This window comes from Mastigoproctus giganteus, chromosome 9 (assembly GCF_048544385.1).
Source record: "Mastigoproctus giganteus isolate SK-2022 chromosome 9, ASM4854438v1, whole genome shotgun sequence".
In the NCBI taxonomy this organism is placed as follows: domain Eukaryota; kingdom Metazoa; phylum Arthropoda; class Arachnida; order Uropygi; family Thelyphonidae; genus Mastigoproctus; species Mastigoproctus giganteus.
The window spans coordinates 205,606,880-205,631,219 of NC_143583.1; the positions used below are offsets into that span (position 1 = coordinate 205,606,880).

A 24,340-nucleotide genomic window follows, 5' to 3' on the forward strand; every position below is an offset into this window, starting at 1 on the left:
TAAATTTATGGTTAATTTCTTATATAAACAGAGACTTGCTGACGCTCACAAACAATAGGTTTAAATAGATTTAATTCCAAACTAAAGTATTTTACGCTATTATAGCCTTTTCATACAACTCGTCAGCTGCTTTACAAGCTGTAATGGCGGCAAAAACGAAACTTAGAGACCTTTCTGACGTGTGAGAAATTAATTGAATTTCTTCACAGTACATTATTAAATTCTTAAGAAGAATAGGTTTTTTGTTTTTTTTTTTTTAATCCTCCAATGCTAAAAATCTTTTTTCTATGAAACACATTCATTGATTCTCTCTCGCTGATACTGTGCTTAGTGTGAATTAGCATTACAATAGATGAGCCCTCATGACTAGTACAGTGCATACAATTTGTATAAGCACTGTCGTTCCCCCATTCCGACTGGAAAAGATCCTAGTTTGAACCCTGTGAATGACGCGAAAAATTTTTATGGACTTTCTTCCGAGCGTGGCTGAGTTATTAGATCTCACGCGAGGTGAGCTGTAACGCAGTGCGTTACATTTCATATCCTTAAAAGGCAACAATTTTTTGTGGTGAGGGGAGGCAAATTTTCTTTCATACACCGGTGGCCATAAATATTGTTGCTGCATTCTTCCAGTTATAATTTGAATTTATGTTCATCTCCATAGAGGTAAACACGTAGTGCCACCTGATTATGGAGATAATCCACATGACACAGAATGACAAGCTTCTAATGAACGTTTTAAGTTCACATCGTGCAGTTTTACTAGTTCTACTGAATCTCTATCAGAGATAAAATGAGTGGAGTGGATACAGTAAGAGACGTTGAAATGCAGTCTGCTTATTATCTTATGTAGGAAGTTTCACTGAATGTAAGTTGCTAGGCAGCTGGGCTTCATAGACCTTGCGTACATTATGTATACGTTGCCGTCTCAGATTGCGCATCGAACTCAACACCTTGACCTGTCATCTTTAACATTTCTTTATAAGGTGCGCGCGCGTGATCATATAATAACTGCCTGTAAAAAAAACCTTGACTGAAAATTGCTTATTGAAAACTTGATTCGAGGAAATATTTGGTACAAGAATGTTTACAACGTGAATAAGAATAATAAAGTTCAATTTAATGTTAGCCCTCCCAATACACACAGTATACTGAAACAAAATGTTGGACGTTTATTATATCTGGTTAGCATAAATAACTCAGAATAACATGAGTTTTTCTCACGAGCAGCATATCAGACAGCACTGCCTCACTCACTCACTCACACACACCAAGGAAACCCCCCAAACAGTAAAGTTATTCGAAAAGTGTGATAGTGCATGAGTTTAACACTGAAAAGATGGAAGATATTGTTAGTTTTGAATTTCTACAGATTGTAATTTTCGAGAAATACATCTGAAGATAGGGTGTTCCAAAGAACACCAGTAAAGGGACAAATGAGGAAGATGAAAAGTTGTTGACTGATTGAACGCAAACCAACCAGAACCAGAAAAGATAAAAATTTTTCAAGCCAGCCCCTAAAAGCACGCACGTATTTATGTTGGTTTGGATGAGGGAGCCGTGGAATTAGTGATGACAGTTCAGAACAATGTCGATGGATGTATTTATAGAAAAGGCATTAATTACCTGACTGCCCTCTTTTGAACAGTCTAGCAGCTTCAGAGAGGTTTCGGTGGTTCCACCCCAGACGTGGGAATAATATTCTGTGGTGTGATGGATATGAGATTGTTACTGCGTCAATGGCTCCGAGATTATAAATTAGAAGTTAATAGTTTGTTTGTTTGTTATTTGGTTTTCCCGATACACTCTTGATACTGTTCAACGAGGAGAGTACAATTTCTGTACCACTTCCGCGATAGAGTGACTCATGCGTTGGGCACCCACAATCATCCCTCTTTCAAAGTAGGTGAACTCACGACGTTTATCCATACTGACATCGAACTGCCGTCTACGTGAATGCAGTGTACCTATATACCTGCCAAGCGGTAGGTTCGTCCACTAGTGAGAGGGAGTGACAGCGTCGCGTTGCCCAGGAACCAGGTATCCCATGAATTCTGCCCTTTCAATGTATGGTACAAATGTTACTTTGCTAATAGATGCTATGGTCTTGAGTATATATGCTTTTCCTAAATTCTTCCCAAAAGGAACGGATAACTGAGTTTCGATCACTTCCCTTCCCTTCTTAGCACCTTAGTGTTTATGACTATTACTATTTTTTAGGCGCGTTACCATATGTGCATAATGCGCCTTTGTCTTCACCGTGTCCGTCCTTCCATCCACAGCTTATATAATAATCTGTACTTCCATCCGCATGTAACAATTCTTCTTCCATTGCTTGAATTTTCATGAAATTTTATATTTGGTCCTCTTAAAAATATTTGCGTAGCAATTTCAGATATGCTGTCCACGAGCTGGTTCGAGCAATGAATGAATAATGTGGCAAATACCCAGAAACTAAATTTTCTCGGTTCCCATGAAGGTTGTTTTTTTTTTTTTTTTTTTTTTTGTTATAAATCATGAATTATTATTACTATTTGTTAACGCGCCTGAAACGTAAAGCACTTCTTACATTAACTAAGTTTTTTTTTTTTTTTTCCAGCACTTGTAAACCGAAGACTAATACTACTTATTCCTTTGTGTGTGACCAGAAAGTATGTCTTATAAGACCTGAGGCAATCAATGCTATCAATAAAGAAAATTATGGGTATGTCATTCATGATACTGAGAACTCTACCTTTTAATATGTTTATTGTGTACTGTTTTTCTTATTGTAATGTTATCAAATTGAGACATGAAAATAAGTTTTTTTTGTTGTATATTAGTAGTATTCTTCAATTAAATTACATGTGACGTTTCCTTTTAGAATTCAACACTAAATTGAACTGAACCGAACCGTATTTACTTGCTGATTCCGAACCATATCGATTAGGGATGAATTTCTTAAAGGTTATAAACGTTAACTGCACATTGTTTTCCTTATTTTAATGTAATCAAATTATGACATGCAGATTGAGGTTTTTTTTTTTTTTTTTTCCTTTTTTGTTATTTTCGTTTGGTGGATGGTATTTATCAATTAAATAACATAATTTATCTTCAAATATTCGTTATGATAATGCGATTATGATAGTGGGGAACATCATATTCTTGTATGCCGTGTGTGTATATATATATATATATATATCCAATATTTTAAATTAAATAAAATAAAACATAAGCCAGTAGTATGGCAAAAACTGTAGAGCGAAAAGTAACATAAAAATAACCCAAATAAAAATTAAAATATTGGATGTATTTCAGCTTCATATGGAGGAATTGCATGTCGCTGCCTCTAATGAATGCTTAATTATTTATTCATTTCATTATAATTTAACTTTATTTAATATAATTCAATGATAGTATATATATATATATATATATTAGATAGTATGAATCAGAGTTGTACTACTCAATATGTTCTACGTTGATAATAATATTAGTAAAATAATAAGAGGAGTTTACCTCAATATAGTGCGTAGAACACTTTGTAGAAGTGTTCTACACACTATATTGAGGTAAACTCCTCTTATTATTTTACTAATATATATATATATATATATATATATATATATATATATATACACACACACACACACAGTATAACGTAGATTCATTATTCTTTTTCGAAATTGATTATAGAGTTCACTGGTCATCTTTTTTTCAGCTCTCTCTCACGTTAGTTTGATTACTATAAATTATTAACGCATAGGATTGTCCCTGTTTGTTACCGCTGTGATTGCAGCAATCATTATGACATAAGTGTTTTTACACTGTCATTTCCAACCCTTTCTTCTCTGTATCTCAGGTATAGACTATAAAATTAACGCTTTTAATTTTATTTTTCGATTTTAGATCTCCTTTTTTAACTTTCATTACGTCAGCATTTGGTATTGGCGTTAGCCTTTTATCGTTTGCTTCTATTCTTATTGTACTTAAAATAATTTTGTATGTATCCAGTTAATTTTACCGTAACTTTCTATATAAACACTGCGTAGGGACTACCTTGTCCATACTTTGTAAGAGATATACTGCTTTTCGATCTTATGTGCTTAATTTTCAAAAATTTCTTCTATTATTCAGTTTTGGGCAACTATAGAAACGCATTGTTTTGATACATGGTCAGGTGTAGTCCCCCTGATGAAATATCTGATCATGTATCAACATCAGATTTAATTGCAATTTTGCTTTATTTCCCCTTTTTGAACCATATCCAAATTTGCCCACCCTTATCTGATGCCAGCTACCATTACTTTTATTTTCATGTAATCTATTTTATTTTACAGATCACCATTTTTTAATTATTTCTTTTATTCATATTTCGGCTATCTTTGCTTTTGGCTGTCGTGTAACTCATATTTATTACATATAGAAATACAGGCAACCCCCCATATAACAAAGTACTTCTACAACAAGGTTTCGCTCTAACACGATTTGAGAATTGCTGGAAATCTCGCATAACACTGTAATTTTGAGCTTTTGTGATGGGAAAACCCTTCTATTATGTTGGATGTCATTTTCAACGTTTCCATTCCTTTCTGTGAATCCCTACTGTTGACTCTAGTTGTTGTCGCCTTCTTGATATTTTTCTAAAGCACATTTCTGATAGTCATTACCATAAAACAATAAAAAATATTTGCACTTACCGGTTTACTGGGTTTTTCTGTTAGTGTAATCAATTATAAATGGGTAGTAAACTCATCTTCTTGCATTTGCTATAGTACCGATAGCTGTAATTCTGTGGGTTTTCACTTTATTATGGTGAAATGGTGTTTTCCCTTTCCATGAAATATTCAATCATAAAAAAAAAAATGCATTTTCAGAAACTCATTTCTCCGTATCGTGTTTGTTGCAACTTGTGCGTGCCGTATTCTTTGTTATTAATTGCTTATCATTTTTACTATTTTAAATTTTACAAAAAAAAAAAAAAGTCAGTGAACACAAATATCAATGAGTATGTACATATTACAGTACGTATTAATTAAGCTATGTATGTAAGTGTAAATTTATTTTTATTTAGCTAACTGGAAAATATTCTTCCGATTTTCACGTATCATTTAAAGCGGGAGTTCACTGTATTTTGTTTGGAGGTCCCTGTGTTAGGTTCTGTGCTATTGAACTTGTGCTTCATTGAGACCATAAAAAATAATTGTGACTTCGAAGAGTGCAGTTCGTGACTTTTAAAGAGAGCAGAAGGTACACGAAATCTAAATGCTGTAGAAGAGATTGTACTTAGCAGCAATGAAGAGGAAGAAAATTAAATGAACGTACATTATCTCCCATATAAGTTTAAAATAACGTTTGTTCAGTTATTATTATTTAAGTTACTAATATTATAAAAATAAAGTTAAAATATTAAGCTAGTACTATAAAAATTAAGTTTCTGATAGTTATAAAAAAAAAAAAGGTGCATTTTTGTTAGGTTTTGGAACGTAACGCCCCCCCCCCCCCATTTTGTACTGGTTCTTAGTCCCATATAACACGGTTTCGCATTACACGAGATTTTGTAGGAACCAAACTACCCTGTTATACGAGGTTTACCTGTATATATACCTTTGCATCCTTTGCTGCTGCCTTGCGCGCTTTGGTGAATTTGACATATCCAGTTTATTTTATCTTCCCACTACTTCTTCAGTTTTAATTCATTGGTATTATATACTATATATATATATATATATATATATATATATATATATATATATATATATATATATATATATACACACTTCTTTTAAACCAGCAGATACATTTAAAAATCTTTGGCCCGCGACCTTTACGTTCCAATATTGATACACTGTACGTCTAAAGAGAAATAAATTCTTTTGGTTAATGAGTCAGCAACAGATATAACCATTTAAAATTATCAGCGAATTAAATGATACGGAAAATTTTCGTACTCCCTAGTGGTAAACCGCTGTTCTTTTCTTTTTATTATCTTCCATTAAGGGGGGGAACCGAGGTTTTTTAACTTTGTTCGAAACATGTTAGCAATACTTATATCGCTAGTAAAGCATTATTCTGACAAATCAAAAGTTAATTAAGCTTCAGGCTACGAAAGTTATTCAAATTAACAGCATAATTTTATGTACGTAGCTGAGGAACATGCTATGTTTTCCGAAAATGCATCAAACCTCGTGCACACCGTATTTATTATAATTGTGTAAAGTCTAAGGCGTACTTGAAACTGATCCCAAGGGGGTCACCCTCCCCTGCTTTGAGGAAGATGACGGAAGCAAGAAGTATTGTTTTCCCAGTGGAAAAAATGTTCAAACGTATCAGTTCAGGAAGTCAGATTCGTTTGCCATTGAGATGGGGAGAAATTAATAGGCTTTCCTTACAGAAAAATTCTCCCTCCCCATCCGTTGTTTAATATTTCAAATTGATAATATTCTTCTAATTCTGTTACTGTATTGCGACCAATTCTGATAATTAGCGAAACTTTGGTAATTTACCTACATTAGAGAAGTTTTCCTAATTATGAGAATTTGAACTGATGGTAAAAAAACAAAATCCTACTGCTGAAATAAGAAAAAAAAAAAAAAAAAAATTTGATTGTTAACGTTTTATTCCCCCACCAGAACAGTTTACCTTTCTAATTTACCGTTAATTATGATTGCACATTATAAATAACAGTATGATTAAGTACAGAATCATTAACAAAATTTACACGAATTTTTTCTCAAAAGAAATTCACATGTTTAAATAATAACTTTATGAAATGCTCTCAGATATGTGGGAGAGAATATTTGTACTTTACTTCCTTGTACTGTAATCACGGCAGCGAAAGCGTGTCCTTCATGTTAAAAGGACACTTAAAACTGACAGTTAACAGAACTAGCAGTGAAAACAATCTCTTAAACAAAAGTGTATCCAAAACTGTTCATGATGTCACACTTAGTAACGGACACTTAAACTTAAATGTAAACTCTCACCATCTACAGGTCATTTTCCCCTTAAGAATATTTTAAATGTTGCAGTTACCAAACAACAAACATGCTTTGCCATGCATTTTTTATTGTTTTGTTACTGATAATGAGGAACGTAGTTCATTTCTTCTCTCCCACCACACCACTAGGGGAGAAATAGGAATCTTTAATATTTTACTTAAAATAAAATAGCTACAATGGACTTCCACTTAATCAGAATAAACAGCACCGACAGTAGGCGGTTAATCGAAAAGCGGTGAAAAACATAACTGGAATTGGATTAAAGAATATTAAATAAAATATCGTATTTATATCAAATGCTTCAATGCCAAATAACTGGGCCTCATGGGTAGCACAGGTGGTGAAATCACCGTCGCCCCTCTCGCTAGATCGGTAGATATGATTTTGAATCCCACCATCGAAGTAATGTACCTAAGTACAATTTTTAAAATATAAATTATGAATCAACAGGGATTACCTTTATTTTAGATATAGGAAACTTCTTTTCCAACTCTCCTAGTCCAACTCGCTAATAATTCATGGGGAAGGCGATATCAATTTTGCAAAACATGTGAGAAATCTTCCCTACTGTCAGAACCACTACGTTCAGACCGTGCGGTCTCAACAATGAGCGCTCAAGACGTCTTTAAACACCATACCTCTGGCAGCAAGGAAACCATTACATGGATTGGCATAAAATTAGATTTTTGAAGGTCTGAACTGCTTAATAAATATGGACAGATTATTTCTTTTGGTCCTGTAGCTGGACTTTAGAGTTAAATTTAGGGGTCTAAAAAAATTGGATATGGAGGGCGGGGATTGTTCTCTACATTCCTTAAGTCGGACTAGAACTTTTCGGGGCATCATGTTCACAGGAATAGAGCAACTCACAATTAATCCGAAACTTTTGTCTTATATTGTAGTGTTTATTCTTCACGCATGCGTATAAGTGACCAATCGTCGGACAATAGGAATGGTCTACGGATATTGATTGAAGTTTCATGTAGTTTCATCTCTAAGGTTTCCGCAATAAGTAGTTTGTGGTAGTTGTGTTGAATATTTATAATTTTAATTTCACTAAAGCTGAATGAATGTCGTTCATTTATTGCGTGGAACGAAAGTTCCGATGCCTTTGAACGACCCGCCCGCACAAAAGCTTCGTGTTGTTTTGCTCGAAGCTGTTCTACTTCCATGGTAGTGGAACAGCTGTTTATGGCAGATCCTACATAAACAGCGTCGCAATTTTTGCATGGGATGCTATGTACTAGGTCATGCTGTGATTGGAATGTGGTGTTTGAAGATCGATTTCTGAAGAATGTGTATAATTTGTTCATGGGTTTTGCTGTGATTTTCATGTCAGTTCCCTTGCATATTTGGTTAAGTTTATTGTACCAGTACTCGACATATGGAATGTTGATGAAATGTATTTTGGTCTTGTCAGATTTTTGTGCGATGTTTGTTGCGAGGTTGTTGTTATTTATTTTATCATGGGCTATCGTTTTAACTTTGTTTATATAGGTTAGCGGGTAACCCCTATTTGAGAATCTTCTGGTTAATTCGTTTATTTCAGTGGTTAGAGAAATCTGGGTGGAAGAATATTTAAAGGCGTTAAGAAATTGGTTCAGCTGACCGATTTTTTGTATGGTTATGGATGATAACTGTGGAAATGCAGAAGCATCCCCTTGTTAGTGGGTTTTCTATATGTGCTGAAATTTAGTTTTTGGTCTAATCCGTGTATGGTAAAATTAAGGAAATTTATGGAGTGGGTTTCTGTTTCAATTTCTAATTCAAATTTTAATCTCTGATGGATGTTATTAAAAACCTGTAGAATATTGTTTATGGTCAAATGATCTGTGATAATTAGGATGTCATCTAGATATCTTCCGTAATATGTGATCTGTGGTATAAATGGATCAAGATGGATCTTTTCTTATTTGTCTAAGTATAGTTTGGCATATAGTGTGCATAGTGTCGGGCGTTAGGGTCGGGCGTTTGGCATATAGTGTGCATAGTGTCGGGCGTTTGGCATATAGTGTGCATAGTGTTAGGGTCAGGCGCCACCTGTGGTTTCCCACATCTGCGCCATATGTACACTGTGAAGAAATACAGAAAACTGTAAATGCCAGAAAAAGTGTAGTGTGTTGAATGTGTAGTTTTGTGTTGGGTTCTGTTGTGTGTCCTGGCATTTGGCCGCAGGACCCCAGATGGGACCCCACGTTGCCCGCACACACCACTAGGAGGTAGCCAGGCTGCCCATTATTCTCTGGCAGGTCTCCGTCAGGGTCGCCTGAGCTTCCTGAACGGAGAACCGGAGGGCCGGAGAACTTACTGTGCAACAGTATAGTTCGTCATGTGGACATGTGTGGACATGTGTTTTTGTAAGGGGCAGCTCCTAGAATGTTAGTTCAACTCCGCCTCGTGTCTCTGTGAAAATCAGTATCTCTACAAATGGGCCAGATATGTGTGTGACGTCGGTTTGTGTGTATTATGTGTGTGTTCTGTTGTTCTGTTCTGGCCACTTGGCTACCCAGAATCATCAGTCACCTGGACAGATGATTCTGGGTACTCGTCCACACCACGGGAAGGTGGGCCAGTCTCAGCTAAACACGTACTGTCTCAATACGAGACTGATCCACCTGATGTTGCCAAAAGGTGGGCCAGATTCCTCTAGGGGGCCCACTCAAGAGGATAGAGAGAAAAAAAAAATAAAATAAAAAAATAAATAAATTAAAAAAAAAAAAAATATATATATATATATATATATAGATATAGATATTTAGATTTTCCCGTGGTGCAAAAGAAAGTAAAATAAATAAATAAATAAATAAATAAAATAAATAAAAAAAAAACAATGTCACTGTAAAACGCGAAACAGGAAAAAAAAAAAAAAAAAAGTGACAGCAACCCTGAAGAACGCAAAAAAAAAAAAAACAACAACCATGTGACTGATTGTAGAACGCGAAGAAAAAAAAAATAATAATAATGATAATAAATAAATTAAAAAAATAATGATAATAATAATAATAAATAAATAAATAAAAAATAATAATAAATAAATAAAAAAATAATAATAAATAAATAAAAAATAAAAGGGGTGGGGGGGATGAGAGAGAGAGAGAGAGAGATGGTGTTTTCCTCCCTGAACACAGGCCGCAGAAACAAGCTCCACAGCCCATGTAGCAGGATGGGGGGGGGGTGAAATACATGGTTGGTTTCAGTTCACTGCTGGGTCCTCGATGTTTGCCACTGGGGGCCTGTTAATCCTTCGTCTGTGCTTAATGACTTCAGCTGAGTAGGTTTGCAGTGCAGGGAGGTTGTTAGGGTTCTGTAGGAAGAGCTCTAGATGCTCGTCAGAGATCTGTGTACAGCTGACAAGGTTGTGTCTCAGATCAGCATACGTAATGCACTCGAACAGTACATGCCACCAGTTCTCTTTGGCTCCACAATGGCAGAGATCTGTTGGGTGGAGTCACAGATAGTGTAATTTTTCATTCATGGATCTGTGTCCGGTAATTAGGTATGATGTTTCTAGTGAAGGGGTGAACCAAGACTGTACAGATTTAGTAGCAGTGTAGGTTACATCAGGTAGGAATCTTTTTGTGACAATGCCCAGTGTTGAATTATGCCATCGAGTTTGCCAAATGTTGAAGAGCTCGTTGTAGCAACGCGTCATCTCAGCCTTGAGGTCAGCATCCAGATTAACTTCAATGTTGAGGATCCTTGTTGGGATATTTCTCGTAATTCGGAAGCACAACCCTCGGAAGATGACATGTAGATCGAGCGGAAGTGCTCCCGCAATGACCTGAATGGCAGGAGTGGAGACCGTTCTACACACTCGGCAGATTGCCATTAACATTGACCTCTGGATGGTTCAAAGCTTGTCTCGCATCTTTACAAGAGTTACCCGATGGAACCAGGCTCCGGCTGCATAGGTCACAATTGGTAAAAATACTGCATTGTAATACAACCGTAGGGACCTTTTGGAGAGTCCCCAATCATTCTTAGAGATGCGTATGATGGTTCCTGAGAATCTCTTAACTTTGTTTCGTAGATTAACAAGATGTGGGAGAAAGCTGAGTTTGTGGTCAATAATCACTCCAAGTACCTTGGTTTCAGTGATGATTGGCAGTTGAGCGTTACATATCTTTACCTGCGGTGGGCGCCTGAGATCCAGTCTATTCTTAAATAGCAATATTTTAGTTTTCATTGGGTTGATATGCAGCTTATTAAGTGCGGCCCAAGCTGAGAGATCTTCAAGGACCTGGTTTGCATTTTCTTCAATGGCCTTCCGTGAATGCCTTGACACCACAACTGTGAGATCATCAGCAAAGGCCACAATTTTTGCATTCCTGAAGGTGCGGGAGAGCCAGCCTTGGAGGACTATATTCCAAATGAGGGATCCCAGGACTGACCCTTGGGGACAGCCTCGATTTACTGATCTGGTGACTTCCTGGAATTTCGACTTGAGAATAACTGCTCGGTCGGAAAAATAATTCTGGAAGAGGCTGTATAATTGCCGGGGGCAAGCAGCAGTTCGAAGGCGTGCCAAGGCACTATCCCACAAGAGGTGTCGAAGGCTCCCTCGAAGTCTATGAAGATGGCCAATTCGAATTTTTCTTCAGAACTTTCAATATGTAAAACCAAATCGAAAAGAGCTTCTTCACACGACCTTCCACGGGTGAAGCCATACTGGCATGGTGAGACCAATTCATGCATTTGTAGCATGGAGACAACCCTGTGAGCCATGAGTCGCTCAAGGACCTTACCAAGGTTAGCCAGCAGGGCAATAGGGCGGAAGCTGCGGGGGTCAGTTGGTGGTTTGTGAGGTTTCTTGATGAGGCGAATGAGGGCAAACTTCCATTCTTTTGGAAAGCATCCTTCTTCCAAGCATTTATTGAACAGAAGGAGTAGATGGTGCAGCCGCAGTGTGTGAAAGCGGATGATGAAGATATATTCTATTAGGTCAAGGCCTGGACACTTTTTGGCATTAATGTTTTTAAGGACTGCTCCAGTTCTTCCAGTGTGAATGGGTCGGCTTGCTCTTTTGCTATATAATTGCTGTTGGCAGCTCGAATTGCTGAATGTTCTGGGTGATCCTCAGAGATGTCATCAGGTGGAAACAGTTTGTCTAGAATAAGGTTGGCAGAATCCTGCCAACACTTAGTTTTCTGAGCGTCTACTGAAACAGTGTTGAATATTTCTGGGGAGAAGGTTTTCTCTCTCAAGATCTTATATGCCAGGTCCCATGGATTTGTACGGTTGGTTTCTTTTACGAAATTTGCCCAAGTTTCTCTCTTTCTGGTTGCAGTTGCCTTGGTATACTCATTCTTTTTGGCGATATAATCCCTATGAAAGCGTTCGACATCAGGAGCTGGCCAATCACGGTGTCGCTGGTAGTTCTTGCGCGCAGAATGGACTGACTTACGAAGGATGGTAAGTTCCCGGGTCCACCATGGGCAGATTGCTGGGCGGAACACCTTCTTCCTTGAGGACCTGTATGAGGCTCTGAGTATGGAGTGCTGGATAAAGGTGGTCAAATCCTCTGCATTTAGCGAGTCCATCTGCGATGGGTCTGGATTTGGAAAGTCCAGTTCTCTGGAGCTGTCATATGCTTCCCAATTAACGTTTCTCGAAGAGAATCTAATGAAGTCAGTTGGCCTTGCTCTGTTGTTGTTGTTTCTTGGTGGAACCAAGTCAAGATGGAGCAGTATGGCTCTATGGTCGCTAACAGTCAGATCCGGAGTTACCTCCCAGCAACTAACTGACTGACGTAGGTCATTTGTAGAGAGGGTTAAGTCAATATTAGATTCACCAGTGGAGCTAGAGTAAGTAGTGAACTGGCTAGGCTGGTTATGGATAATAAGATTTGGCTGAGGACAAAGTCCTCAAGAAGCTGGCCACAGCCATCGGCAACCGCACTGTGCCAGAAGGGGGATTTTGCATTCAAGTCAGATGCAACCAGGAGTTGTTTGGAGCCAATAAAATTCAGGGCGAATTCCAAAAAGTTTAGTGCTTTATTGATGTTACCTGAGGGAGGGCTGTACAGTGACATCAGGTAGAATGATTGATCTGTAGATGTAATCTGGATACAGATGGAGAACTGATTGCAGAGGCCCTGGACAACCAGGACATCGAGATCCCTATTTATGACTGCTATACATGTTTTAGGATCCACTGGGACAGGTTGAATGACTCGAATGTGTATGGAAAAGCCAGTAATTTTAGAGGTTGGATGGGGTTGTATTCTTGCAGCATACGGCTCTTGAATCAGAACAACATCAATTGAATGCTCCTCAGTGGCCTGGTGTATTTCATCTGCAACTGTGCGAGACCTTTGCCCATTTATTTGCATCATTCTCAAGTATTTAGTCTGAGATACGGGGGCTCCTCTTAGGCTTCCAGAAAGAGTGGGCAGGACTGGAGCGGGGACACAACTGGTATTTCTTGTTGGTTTAGGCATCAGCGGTCCTTAGTCTTATGAGTTCCAGAGCCCTTTGGTATTCTGGGCATAAAATATCCCGGAGAGAATGGTTATGTGCTCGCCTGTTCCTTTTACAATTCACACAAGAGGGCTCTTCATCACAGTAGGGACATTCTGCTTGGACATGTCCACTCCTGGCACAATGCCCGCAGGATGGAGATTTGTGAGAGCAGCGTTGGGAGGTATGCCCATATCCCAGACATAGGAAACACCTTGTGACAATTGTAAACGGACGAAATCGGTGTGCACTGAAACCAAGGAATAATCTATCTGTAGAGAGAACAGTTCTATAAATCCGTGGGGAGAAGCTAATTACTTTCTGTTCTGTAGAGTTAGATTTTGATTTTGTTGCAAACCTAAAAGTGGTTTGCAACAAAAACCACTCAGCCTTAACTTCCTCCCAGGGGAATCCGTGGTCCTGTAGGTTTCTGTGGAACAGATCCTCAAGTAATTCGTCGTTGGAACTGTGCTTTGGAACATCGTACACTATGATTGACGGATTTGACTTTTTAGGAGGAGCTATGACCACTCCTGCATTTGTGAGAGTACCACATGTGGCAATACTTGTTAGGTCTTCTTTTGTTGCGGTCTCCAGTAGGACTCCTTTGTTCCTAATGGGTCTAAGGGATTTCACTTTTAGATTCTTATAATCAGCCCTTATAGTGCTTTGCACCAAATCTTTGTCGTCATTGCTAGTCTTGAGCTCTGAGGTATCACTTGCTCTCAACAGTAGTAGATGCTGTGGCTTCTTCTCTGGGTGGTGCACATGGAGAGTTTGTATCATGCCATGGGCAAGGGGCACCTGTCCCAACTTCACTGCAGCAGCATAGGAAGTGACATCCACAGCAGGCCCAGGGGGGCATGGAGTCTCAATATAGTCAGGGTCAGCATTAGTACAAATTTGGGGCCTGCCAGTAGCATCAATGACCTTTTCCAGGACTACAGTTTTTGACTGAAGTTCTTCATTCACAGCTTTGAGCCTCTCATTGTCAATGAGGAGCTCAGTTGTAATTGACTCAAGGGTGGACCACAACTCCTGCACACGGTTACCTGCACTTCTGGTGAAGCGACTGGAGTCGTGGTTTAGGAATGCGATCAACTGCCTACGAAGTCGAGAGATTGTTTTTTGAAGGGTAGCTGGCTCTGAAGTGCGTCCACCTTCTGTGACACTAGATGGAGGTGGTATCCCCAGTCTAGGAGAGGATTTTAACCCAGCTGCGATAGCGTTGGCAAGAGCTGTCGGTGTGATAGTTTGGGTGACGCTTTTAATCTCTGAATGGGTGGAGGCCATTGCCCCAGAAGGAGGAGCAGCATCAGTGGGTTCAGCAACAGAGCTTTGGTCAGGGGCCAATGCCAGTGGTTGCCCCTCATCTTGGGTCACAAATTCCGAGCAGAGGAGAGCAGCCCATGTCTCCATGGTCTCCTTAGTTTTCTTGTTGGCCTTCTTCTTCTTTTCTTTTTTCATCGAGAGATATCCACTCTTTAGCTGGGTCTTTGGCGGGATACTAGTTGGAGGGGGATTCTCCGGAACTGTTTCAGGCTCCTCCTCACTAGCAGAACTGGAACTTTCCCTCCCGCTCATGTCAGTTGGAGGGAGTGCAGGATGAAAAGCAAAGCACAAGTGTAGCGATGAAATGCAGCAATGACGAAAACCAGCAGTTTGTTGGGCTAGGGGTTGTGCTGTCTGAGGAGATAATTTTTAATTTGCACTTGAGGAGCAAGTTCGCAGCACAGTTGCTAGGGGGCGCTGTGAATAGCGCGCTGTTACGATCTGAAGGTTTTGATCAAGTTTCCAAGGCACTAATTAACTATACTGATTGTGGAGACAATTGAATGAATTCCACTCATTATACTGTATAACACATTATGAAATAAGGGGATTATAAATTTAAGCAAATAAGCAACAGCATAATTAAAATATAGGTTCATGGCAGTTTTCAAATGCAGGAATTCCAGCAACCAATCACAGGAGAAAGCACTGTTCACGTGACTTGTTTCCGGAAGAAGCAATGGCCGACCATTTGCTAATTAATTTATCCCTAAATGTGGTAACAATACTAAGAACCCCATAGTCTTCTTTGTAGCGAGTAGAATTTTTTATAGAAATAATAACAATTTCCCCAGTGTTCCAAAAGTACAGTTAATCAAGCAGACAAGCAGCAGGAACAGTATTAACTGACACTATAAAAATCATTACAAGACATACCACAGGCAGAACTACAGTGGGAGCGGCCATTACATACAAACAACAGCGGGGTAGCATGTCTGTACAAAGCAAAATTAGAAAACTTTAATAACTTCTCACTCCCTTAAAATTTAGCCACAAAAATACATGCACCAACTAATATAGAGTCGACGACACTACTTTAAAATCGCTAATTCCAAAAGTAATCCAGAATTTGAACGAACTTTTGAGGAGCTTTCACAAACACAACATAACTATATAATTCGCCGCTAGGGGTTTTTCGTCAATGAGTCCACTGATGTTTAGCCCAATTGGGAGGCTGAAAATCTGTCTGTACAGGCTGGCCTCGATTAACGCGATTAATTCGTCCCGCGAGCGCATCGCGCAAAACGGAAACATTAATCGAATATAATAATCAATAGGAAAAATTATAATTGATCCTTGACCTTCTGGAATGTACATGAAGAATTTTAAAAATACCTTTTAAATAACTTTTTAACTGTATACAATGTAAAAGATAATGAAAATAATTATGGAATTAAATGTTTATTGCTTAAAACAGCGGTTCCCAAACTGCGCGCCGCGGAATATTTTAAATTTTCGAGGGAAACAGCGATACTCGACATCTGTCGGACACCGCGCGAACTACTAGCTCGAGGTAGTTCACAGTTGCAGCATTTCTTATTAAGTTGTTTGGACCTAACTACTAAACGGAACTGTTAGGTATTTCTTTTGGTCTGGGTGCGCCTTGAAAAAATTACTGAGACACTAAGGGCGCCGTGAACCGAGAAAGTTTGGAAACCTCTGACATAAAATACACAATGAAGAAATGACTGTTGCGGAAATATTTGAACAGTGTTGACTTTCTCTTTTCATCAATCAATTTCCTATAGCCGACAACAATCTTCTCTGGGCCATGGCGAAATAAATATTGCAGAGAACATCAAACCTTCTGTTTGAGGTTCTCTGCGATACCAAAGATTTCATCTAATTCTTTTACCGTTATCTCCTTCGCGGTAACATTTTCATCTGGCTCATTTAAAAATTAGTATTTTTATGCAAGTGTGCATTGACTTTGTTAGCAGGAGACAAACAAGTAACACATCTTCTTCCGATGGTTGATGGAACACACCGAGGCGGGAAACAGGCAAACGTTTGTTTATTGACCGTACGACTCGCGTAAGCTTAACGCGCAATTCAAATCTTTTTCAATTATCGCATAAAAAAAAAAAAAAAAAAAGATCGGGTTAACTGGAAATTTGCATCGTGTTAAGCGAAAAGTGGTATAATTTTTCAAATAGCGTTAACTGAAAATTGCGTTATGCGAGGCCTGCCTGTATATTTTTTCTTGAAAGAGAATGTAATTACCATTTACTAATAGTTTTGTTAGTTCGAATATTCTGTCTTTGGGGAGTCTGGTGTTATTAATTTTTATGTTGTCATCGTTTAAGTAGGCCCAGACTATGAATATGTCTAAGGCGTAAGGTACATTTACATTAGTGTATAGTGAAGTCACATCCAGTGAATATAACTTCATATCCTTCTTGATATGGAGATCTTTGAGGTTAATGAATAAAGCATCGTAGTTTTTTATGTTACATGTTAGGAGGTCTCGGAGTGGTTTTAGAATTGGGTAGATGAACATGGCTAAGGAAGCAAAAGCTGAATTCTTATATGACATGATTGGACGTATTAGTTATCCTGTTTTGTGTAATTTTACTTGGCCGAATAAAGTTGGGATATTGAATATGCGGGCTTTAATTTGTTTAAGTTGGTCCATAGTGATGTGGTCATCTTTCCTATAGGTGGTGAGCATTTTGTTATATTTGTTAACTAAGCTGTTGAACTCTGATGGTGCAACCTCTTCGTATGTCGTTGTGTCTGAAATGATGGTGTATAATTTATTTATATAGTGACGTACGTATTCATTTCGATGCTCCACATTATGCACTGGCGTTTTATTCATTCCTGGTCACTAGCACAGTTGCATAGGAACTGTGCTAGTTGTTGGGGCTGGATGGTCTTGCTCTTCTCTTGTGGTAGCCATATGGGAGACAGTGCCACTTGCTCCACAGTCTTTCTCGGGAGACTGTCTCACTTTTAGAACCAATCCCTCTAAGGCCTGAACGCCACTGATTTTATCATACGGCACACTCAATGCAGTATGATTATTATTTCTCTTTGACATTATCCATTTATTATTATTATTATTATTATTTATTCTTATTTTTTTTTTTCAGATGGAAAGCATCAAATTATTCTGTTTTCTGGGGAAAAACATTAGATGAAGGATTTCGGCGCCGACTAGGAACATTTAAACCTTACAGGCCGGTATGTTTCATATGACCTATCTATCTCACAAGCCTTTTTTTTCTTGTTATTTTCAATCTATATTTGTCCTATATATCTATATAAAGGACAAATATATATTATCTATATCTGTATCTATATTTGATAAAATATTGCCCACTTCTTTTGGTCAATTCTTCTATATTGAAAGCATTTACCAGCACCAAATCGTAGAAATTAATTGGTGTGATTATAAGGCTTAATTATTTGGTAATTCTTTAAAGGGAACAGTCTAGTTGGTTTCAATCTAGTTTCAATCAGGTCTAGTTGGAAACTAGACCTGATTGAAATATCTTTAAATGGATTGAGAAAACTAAATACTGATGACATCCTTATTATTTTTCAGATAACACACATAATGGTATATAAATTTATATTGAAAAAGGATGGTTATAGGATAGAGGTGTTAAAATTTGTTTTTAACCAGAGTGATTGTTGTTAGAACAAAGTTCAATCTGGTGTTGTGGAAATAAGTACAACAGACTCTCGATTTACCGGGATCATTTTAACTGGGAAACGGATTAACCGGGACACTTCAAGACTCCAAAAAAAAAAAAAAAAAAAAAAAAACAAGAAATCATAAAATTCAAGTAATAACTACAATAGGTATAAACAGATGTTTTGCGAGTTGTAAATAAGCAACAAGCAGGGCGTTATAAATTCGTCATTGGGAGATTATTTTGCAACCCCCACTGTCTTCACACCCAACCCCGATGCTCAAAAAAAAAAAAAAAAAAAAAGAGAGAACAAATGTTTAGTTTGTTTTAGTGCATCGCTTCAATTGTGTTTCGTCGCACCGCAAAAGGAAACATTTTGTTTCTTTGTTTATGTCAGGGATAACGAAAATTTTTTTTTGTTTAGAAATCATGAAAATGATGGGTAAACGATATATATAACTAATATATAAAAAAACAGTGCATCCGTTAAATCTCTAATAAATTTATAATGTTGGTGACCAAACCATGTGCGAAATTGTAAAAAATAATGGGAAGCTATTTGCTTTAAAATCAACATTGAAAAAAATAAAGGGAAGCATCATATTGGACACGCCAGTAGTGTGTGGTAAGTTTTTTATCCATCACCATATTTTTTACATAGGCTGCTGAATATTTTTGGATGTATATCCAAAATACTGTACTGTACTAAATCCCTGACTTGTGTTATTTTTTTCATTCTATTTTTTTTTCTGTTTTTCTTTTTTAGGATTGTAAAATTTAAAACAAAATAATAATAATAAGCAATCAATAATGACGATCACAGCATGCACAAATTCCACAGCGGGATAACAGTAACAAGCTTAAAAATAGGAATGAAGAGAAGATTCTTAAAGGTTTTTTTGTTATATGAATAAAGATTTCAGTGAAGGGGATACACATTTCACCATAAAAACGTAAAATCCCACAAAATTCCAGCTACCAGTATTATCGCAAAGGCAATATACCCGTTTACCATCCATTTATAATTAGATGCACTAACAGAAAAGCCCAATAACCAAGAAAGTGTAAATTGTTTTTGTTTTATGGCAGTGACATCCAGAAATGTGCTTGAGTAAAATGTGAGCTCATGTGGGGTGATAATAGTGAGTTTTTGCCTTAACCCTGTGAAGTTCTTTACAGAAAATTTCATTTTGACCATTATTATGGTGCCAACTAAGAGAATAAGTGACAGCGGTACTAATAAATCTATTAAAAAAAAAAAAGAAAAAAAAGGAAAGCGATCGAGTTGGATCAGAAAATTAAAACAAGGATGTTTGAAAATGGTGAAACACGAACAAGTATCGTGCGAAATTTAGATTTGTCAGTGTCAACAGTGAACACAATAATAAAGGAGAAAGACAGAATACAAGAGGCGGTGAAGCAACCAAGGCTACAAAATACTTATCAGTTTTTACTGTACAGTTTCTTCTTTTAATGTTTTCTTTTCTTATGTACCACTCCAGCAACTTCGTCGCTGGCCCCAGATAAAGTTTTTAATTGAACTAATTAAAAATATATAACTATTTTTCTATATATATATAACTAATATATATTAGATAGTATGAATCAGAGCTGTAATACTCAATATGTTCTACGTTGATAATAATATTAGTAAATTAATAAGAGGAGTTTACCTCAATATAGTACGTGGAACACTTCCGTATGATACCCTCCAGAAATTAAAACGTTTCATTTTAATTTCGTTTTTTCCGTTTTAATTTCTGGAGGGTATTATACGGAAGTGTTCCACGTACTATATTGAGGTAAACTCCTCTTATTAATTTACTAATAACTAATATATAAAAATATATATAACTATTTTTCTTCATTCTTCTGAGGATGTTATGTGGTTTTTGTAATTTTGGCACATCACAGATATAGGAGCAATGTTTTATTAGTCATTCACGAGTTACGTAAAACTCGACTTACGTAAGAATTCCTGGAACGTATGTCGGGGACTTACTGTATTTTTTGATTAACCGGGAAATCGATTATCCGGGATTTTTATTTTACCATCTATCAAGGAAAATTGAGAGTCTACTGTAGTTTGAATAAATTTTATGAAAGAATTAGGAAAACTTTTAGAAGGGACAGAAATATGCGGTGGGGTAATTTTCTTTTTGGCTGATGTCCATAAGCTTACTCCTTGCATCATTGTCACAAGTAACACTAATATTAACGCTAATACTATTCCATTGAAAACTCAAAGCTAAAGCCATGACAAAATTCATTTATTTTGTAACAATTTTCAGTGTAGTTCTTGGAAACAATTTCAATCTTTAAAAATAAAGTAATGTTTTGCACAAGAGTGATGATCATTAGCATTAGCATTAGTAGAGGCATTTGATGCAAGAAAGCAAGCTTATGCAGCATCAGCCAAAAAAAAAAAAAAAAAAAAACCCCACTTCCACTTCACCCCTCTGTTCGTTCAAAATACCTGTCCAGCTGAGCTTTAAACTTATTTAGGCTATCAACCTCCACCACAAGGGATGGCAGTCTGTTCCACCAACCAACCACCCGCTGGCTAAAGGCAAATTTCCGCACGTCTATCCTACATCTGTCTTTCCTCAATTTGAATTTATGCCCTCTCAGGTGATTTTTCTGAGCTAGAGGAAGAATCCCATCAGCATTGAGCATGCTTAAACCATTCAAGGCTTTATACACCTCTATCAGATCACCTCGCTGGTGCCTAGTCTCCAGACACTGTAATTTGCAAAACTTAAGCCTTTCTTCGTAAGAGCACCCCTTTGTTCCATTCACTAATCTTGTTGCCCTTCTCTGTACTCGTTCCAGCAGCTCTACATCCTTCTTGAAATGAGGCCTCCAGACCTCATGGTTGACTATTCTGTCTGAAAGAAGATACCTGGAGATTTGTACAATGGTTGGTTTTCCATTGAGATCTGCATCTCTGCTTATGCTTTGTAGCTACATGTGTTCACAGCCAGTTTGTGGGATAGAAATAAATTCAGATCAACTGAAGGAGAAAAACTCCACACCTCCTCTTGTAACCAGTTAGCTCAAACCCATATGAAAGGGTCTTCTGTTTTCCAAACATCTGACATTACTTCCATCTTCCAAATTTTCTCCATTGGCTACTAAGATACTATACTTGTTCCCAGCAGTTTGTCATGGATATTCCAAAGATGACAATTAAGATTTCTACTGGTGAATGTAAAACACTGATTAGCTAATAATATTCAGGTTCCACTTGAATCAAGTAGGTGGAATACTGGCAAATTCTTGTTGGTCTACAACACCCATATCCTCTATCTGCACTTCCGCTATGGTAGGACTGTTAGTAATTCTGTGTATATCCCGTTGTGCAAGATTAAAAGCACAATGTACAGTATACATGGTGACCAAGTTATATTACTCAAGGTGTAAAAGTAAAGTGCAGCCATTATCAACACACTGCAGGATGGAAGCCTCCTCAACAATTCATGCTGAGGGAAATGGACCTTAATCTGCCACGCTGGTCCAGTGTGGGTTGGCAGATCGACCGTATTCAGCAGTCAGGGGCTTGAACCCCGGTCTACTCAAAGAGCGTGTGATACTGCACTCCCGCTCCTGACCACTCGGCTACGCAGGCCTCAAGGTGTAAACAAACTTAATCATGGGCTGGGGTGTGGGGTCCACACCCCACAGAGAAATAACATAAGTAAAAACCACATTTGCTCTACAGAGAAACTCCTGCATCTCTCTATCTCTTCAGTTATGCAGTATGGATCATGTTGCTTGAGGTTATGATGGATATAATGGTGGGGATCCACTTTTTGCTGAAGGAGATATAACATATACAGTCGTCTAAATAAAAATCATTTATATCTAACTCATTGGCCGTGGGCAACCTCATCCTTTTTTTTGGGAAACAAGGATGTTTATTGAACTGTCCTACCATTATTCTTTCATTATAATAAAATGAATTTTTTTTTTACTTATTTTTGTTATACACAACTACCATTTACCAGAAATTCTCTATCCTATTATTCCAAAAACAATAATACTAACATATTATTGTTTTTGGAATAAAAGTGTAATGTAACATAGGATCAGATTATAAAAAAACTTTGACCTGTGTTTTCTAAATTTGCAACTTTTCATGTATTTTCTTTATATTTATAGACTATTGAGATGAATGAGATTCACGTGGATATGACCAGCAAACTTCCAGAAGAGTTTGATGCCAGACGAAAATGGGGTGGCTTGATTCAATCAATCCGTGATCAAGGAGACTGTTCTGCTTCCTGGGCATTTTCAACAACTGGTATGATATCACTGAACAGAGCATACCTAGTGAAAATATACTGATACTCATGAAACATCACATAGTACCATACACTAGTATGATGGGATGTCAGTTATTCAAATTAATTGGGAATTACCAGCTTGGTTAATATATTTGTTTGTTTCCAAATTGATTGAATTAATCAACTTGGAAGCATATTTTAAAACTGACTCTTCATTCTAAAACTGACTCTTCATTCTCTCTCTGTTAAATTTGTGGTTACCAAACTATTAACTTTAACACTTTTATTTAGTTTTTCAACTATATCAGTGTATTACTGAAGAAAATTGCCATGCATTTGTATGGCGATTTCATGGATATATCTACAACACAATGGATGATGTGATACATTTCACTTGGCTACAGATATATAAATTACAAGCCATGGCAGAGACAGATCACAGTACACTTAAAACTATTTTTAAATATTTTATAAAGGATCAAATTAGAATATAAATGTAATTTTTCTTCAAGGTGGTGAATGCATTATTGTAATGAATGCATTATAACTCAAGTTCCTAAAGGAACTAGGAACTTGAGTTATTACCATCTGGAAGGAAAAACTACATTTATATTCTAATTTGATCCCTTCACAATTGGAATGTTAAAATCTAATTTGAACACTTCACAATTGGATTATACCAACTGATATAGCTTAATTAAAGAGAGCAAATCCAAATCTAGTCTTTTTATTATTATTATTATTAGCCATATGGTGCAAGAAAGCCTGAGGCTTATGCTGCACCAGCAAAAATAAAAAAAAATTCCCAAGTTACCCTGAGAGAGAGAGAATAATAATAATAATAATAATTTATTTATCCCCATTTCATGTTACACTTTTTGGGAGATAACAGCAAAATGGGAGGGAGAACACACAAGCCAATGGCTTTTTAGGGGTGTTCCCTTAAAAATGATAAATATACAATTGAAAAATATACAGTTCTGGAATTGTACAGGTAATGTTTAACAGAAAAGACAGAAATAAATTAGTTTTTTTGTACATTTTTACAATTAAATGATGAGAGACAATAAAAATGATGTGGAATTGTACAGGTAATGTTTAACAGAAAAGACAGAAATAAATTAGTTTTTTTGTACATTTTTACAATTAAATGATGAGAGACAATAAAAATGATGAGTTGTCTGCACAGAAATTTACAAACTATTTGCCAACTGCTTCCTTTAGCATTTGTACATTATTTCCATGTTGGTATTTTAAAATCCCAGAGTTGAGTGGAAGGTAATTTGAATCAGACAACCCTGGTGATGTGTTCAATTAGTAATTTCTTGAATTGATTAAGTGAAGTGACATTTTTGATTTTTGCAGGAAGTTTGTTCCAGGTTTTAGCACCTCTGTATTTTATACTTTTCTGACCTATGGCTTTTCTGAAAAGCGGAATCTTCAGGTTGGCTTCATTTCTTAGATTGTATGATAATTTCTTCTTCATCTATGGTTATGAAAAAGGATCTGAAGAGAGGGGGAAACTCTGATGTCTTCAATGTATTATAAACAAAGATTGCCTTGGCTTTCTGTAGCAGTTGGTAGATGCCGAGGAGTCACACTTCCTTGTATCTCGAACTAACCGATGTGTTCCAGGGAAGGCC

The 24,340-nt window shown here is 37.1% G+C and overlaps 1 protein-coding gene across 2 annotated transcripts in view; it reads left to right on the forward strand.

Annotated features, from left to right (window-relative positions):
* Nucleotides 1-24,340, forward strand: part of LOC150081066 (putative peptidase C1-like protein F26E4.3) — a 130,170-nt gene that overhangs the window by 61,054 nt on the left and 44,776 nt on the right. For both annotated transcript variants that reach the window (XM_090381871.1, XM_090381872.1), the window contains exons 3-5: nucleotides 2,600-2,704; nucleotides 17,866-17,956; nucleotides 22,573-22,714. In XM_090381871.1, the coding sequence (XP_090237997.1) occupies nucleotides 2,600-2,704; nucleotides 17,866-17,956; nucleotides 22,573-22,714 (338 nt within the window). The remainder of the gene's footprint in view (nucleotides 1-2,599; nucleotides 2,705-17,865; nucleotides 17,957-22,572; nucleotides 22,715-24,340) is intronic.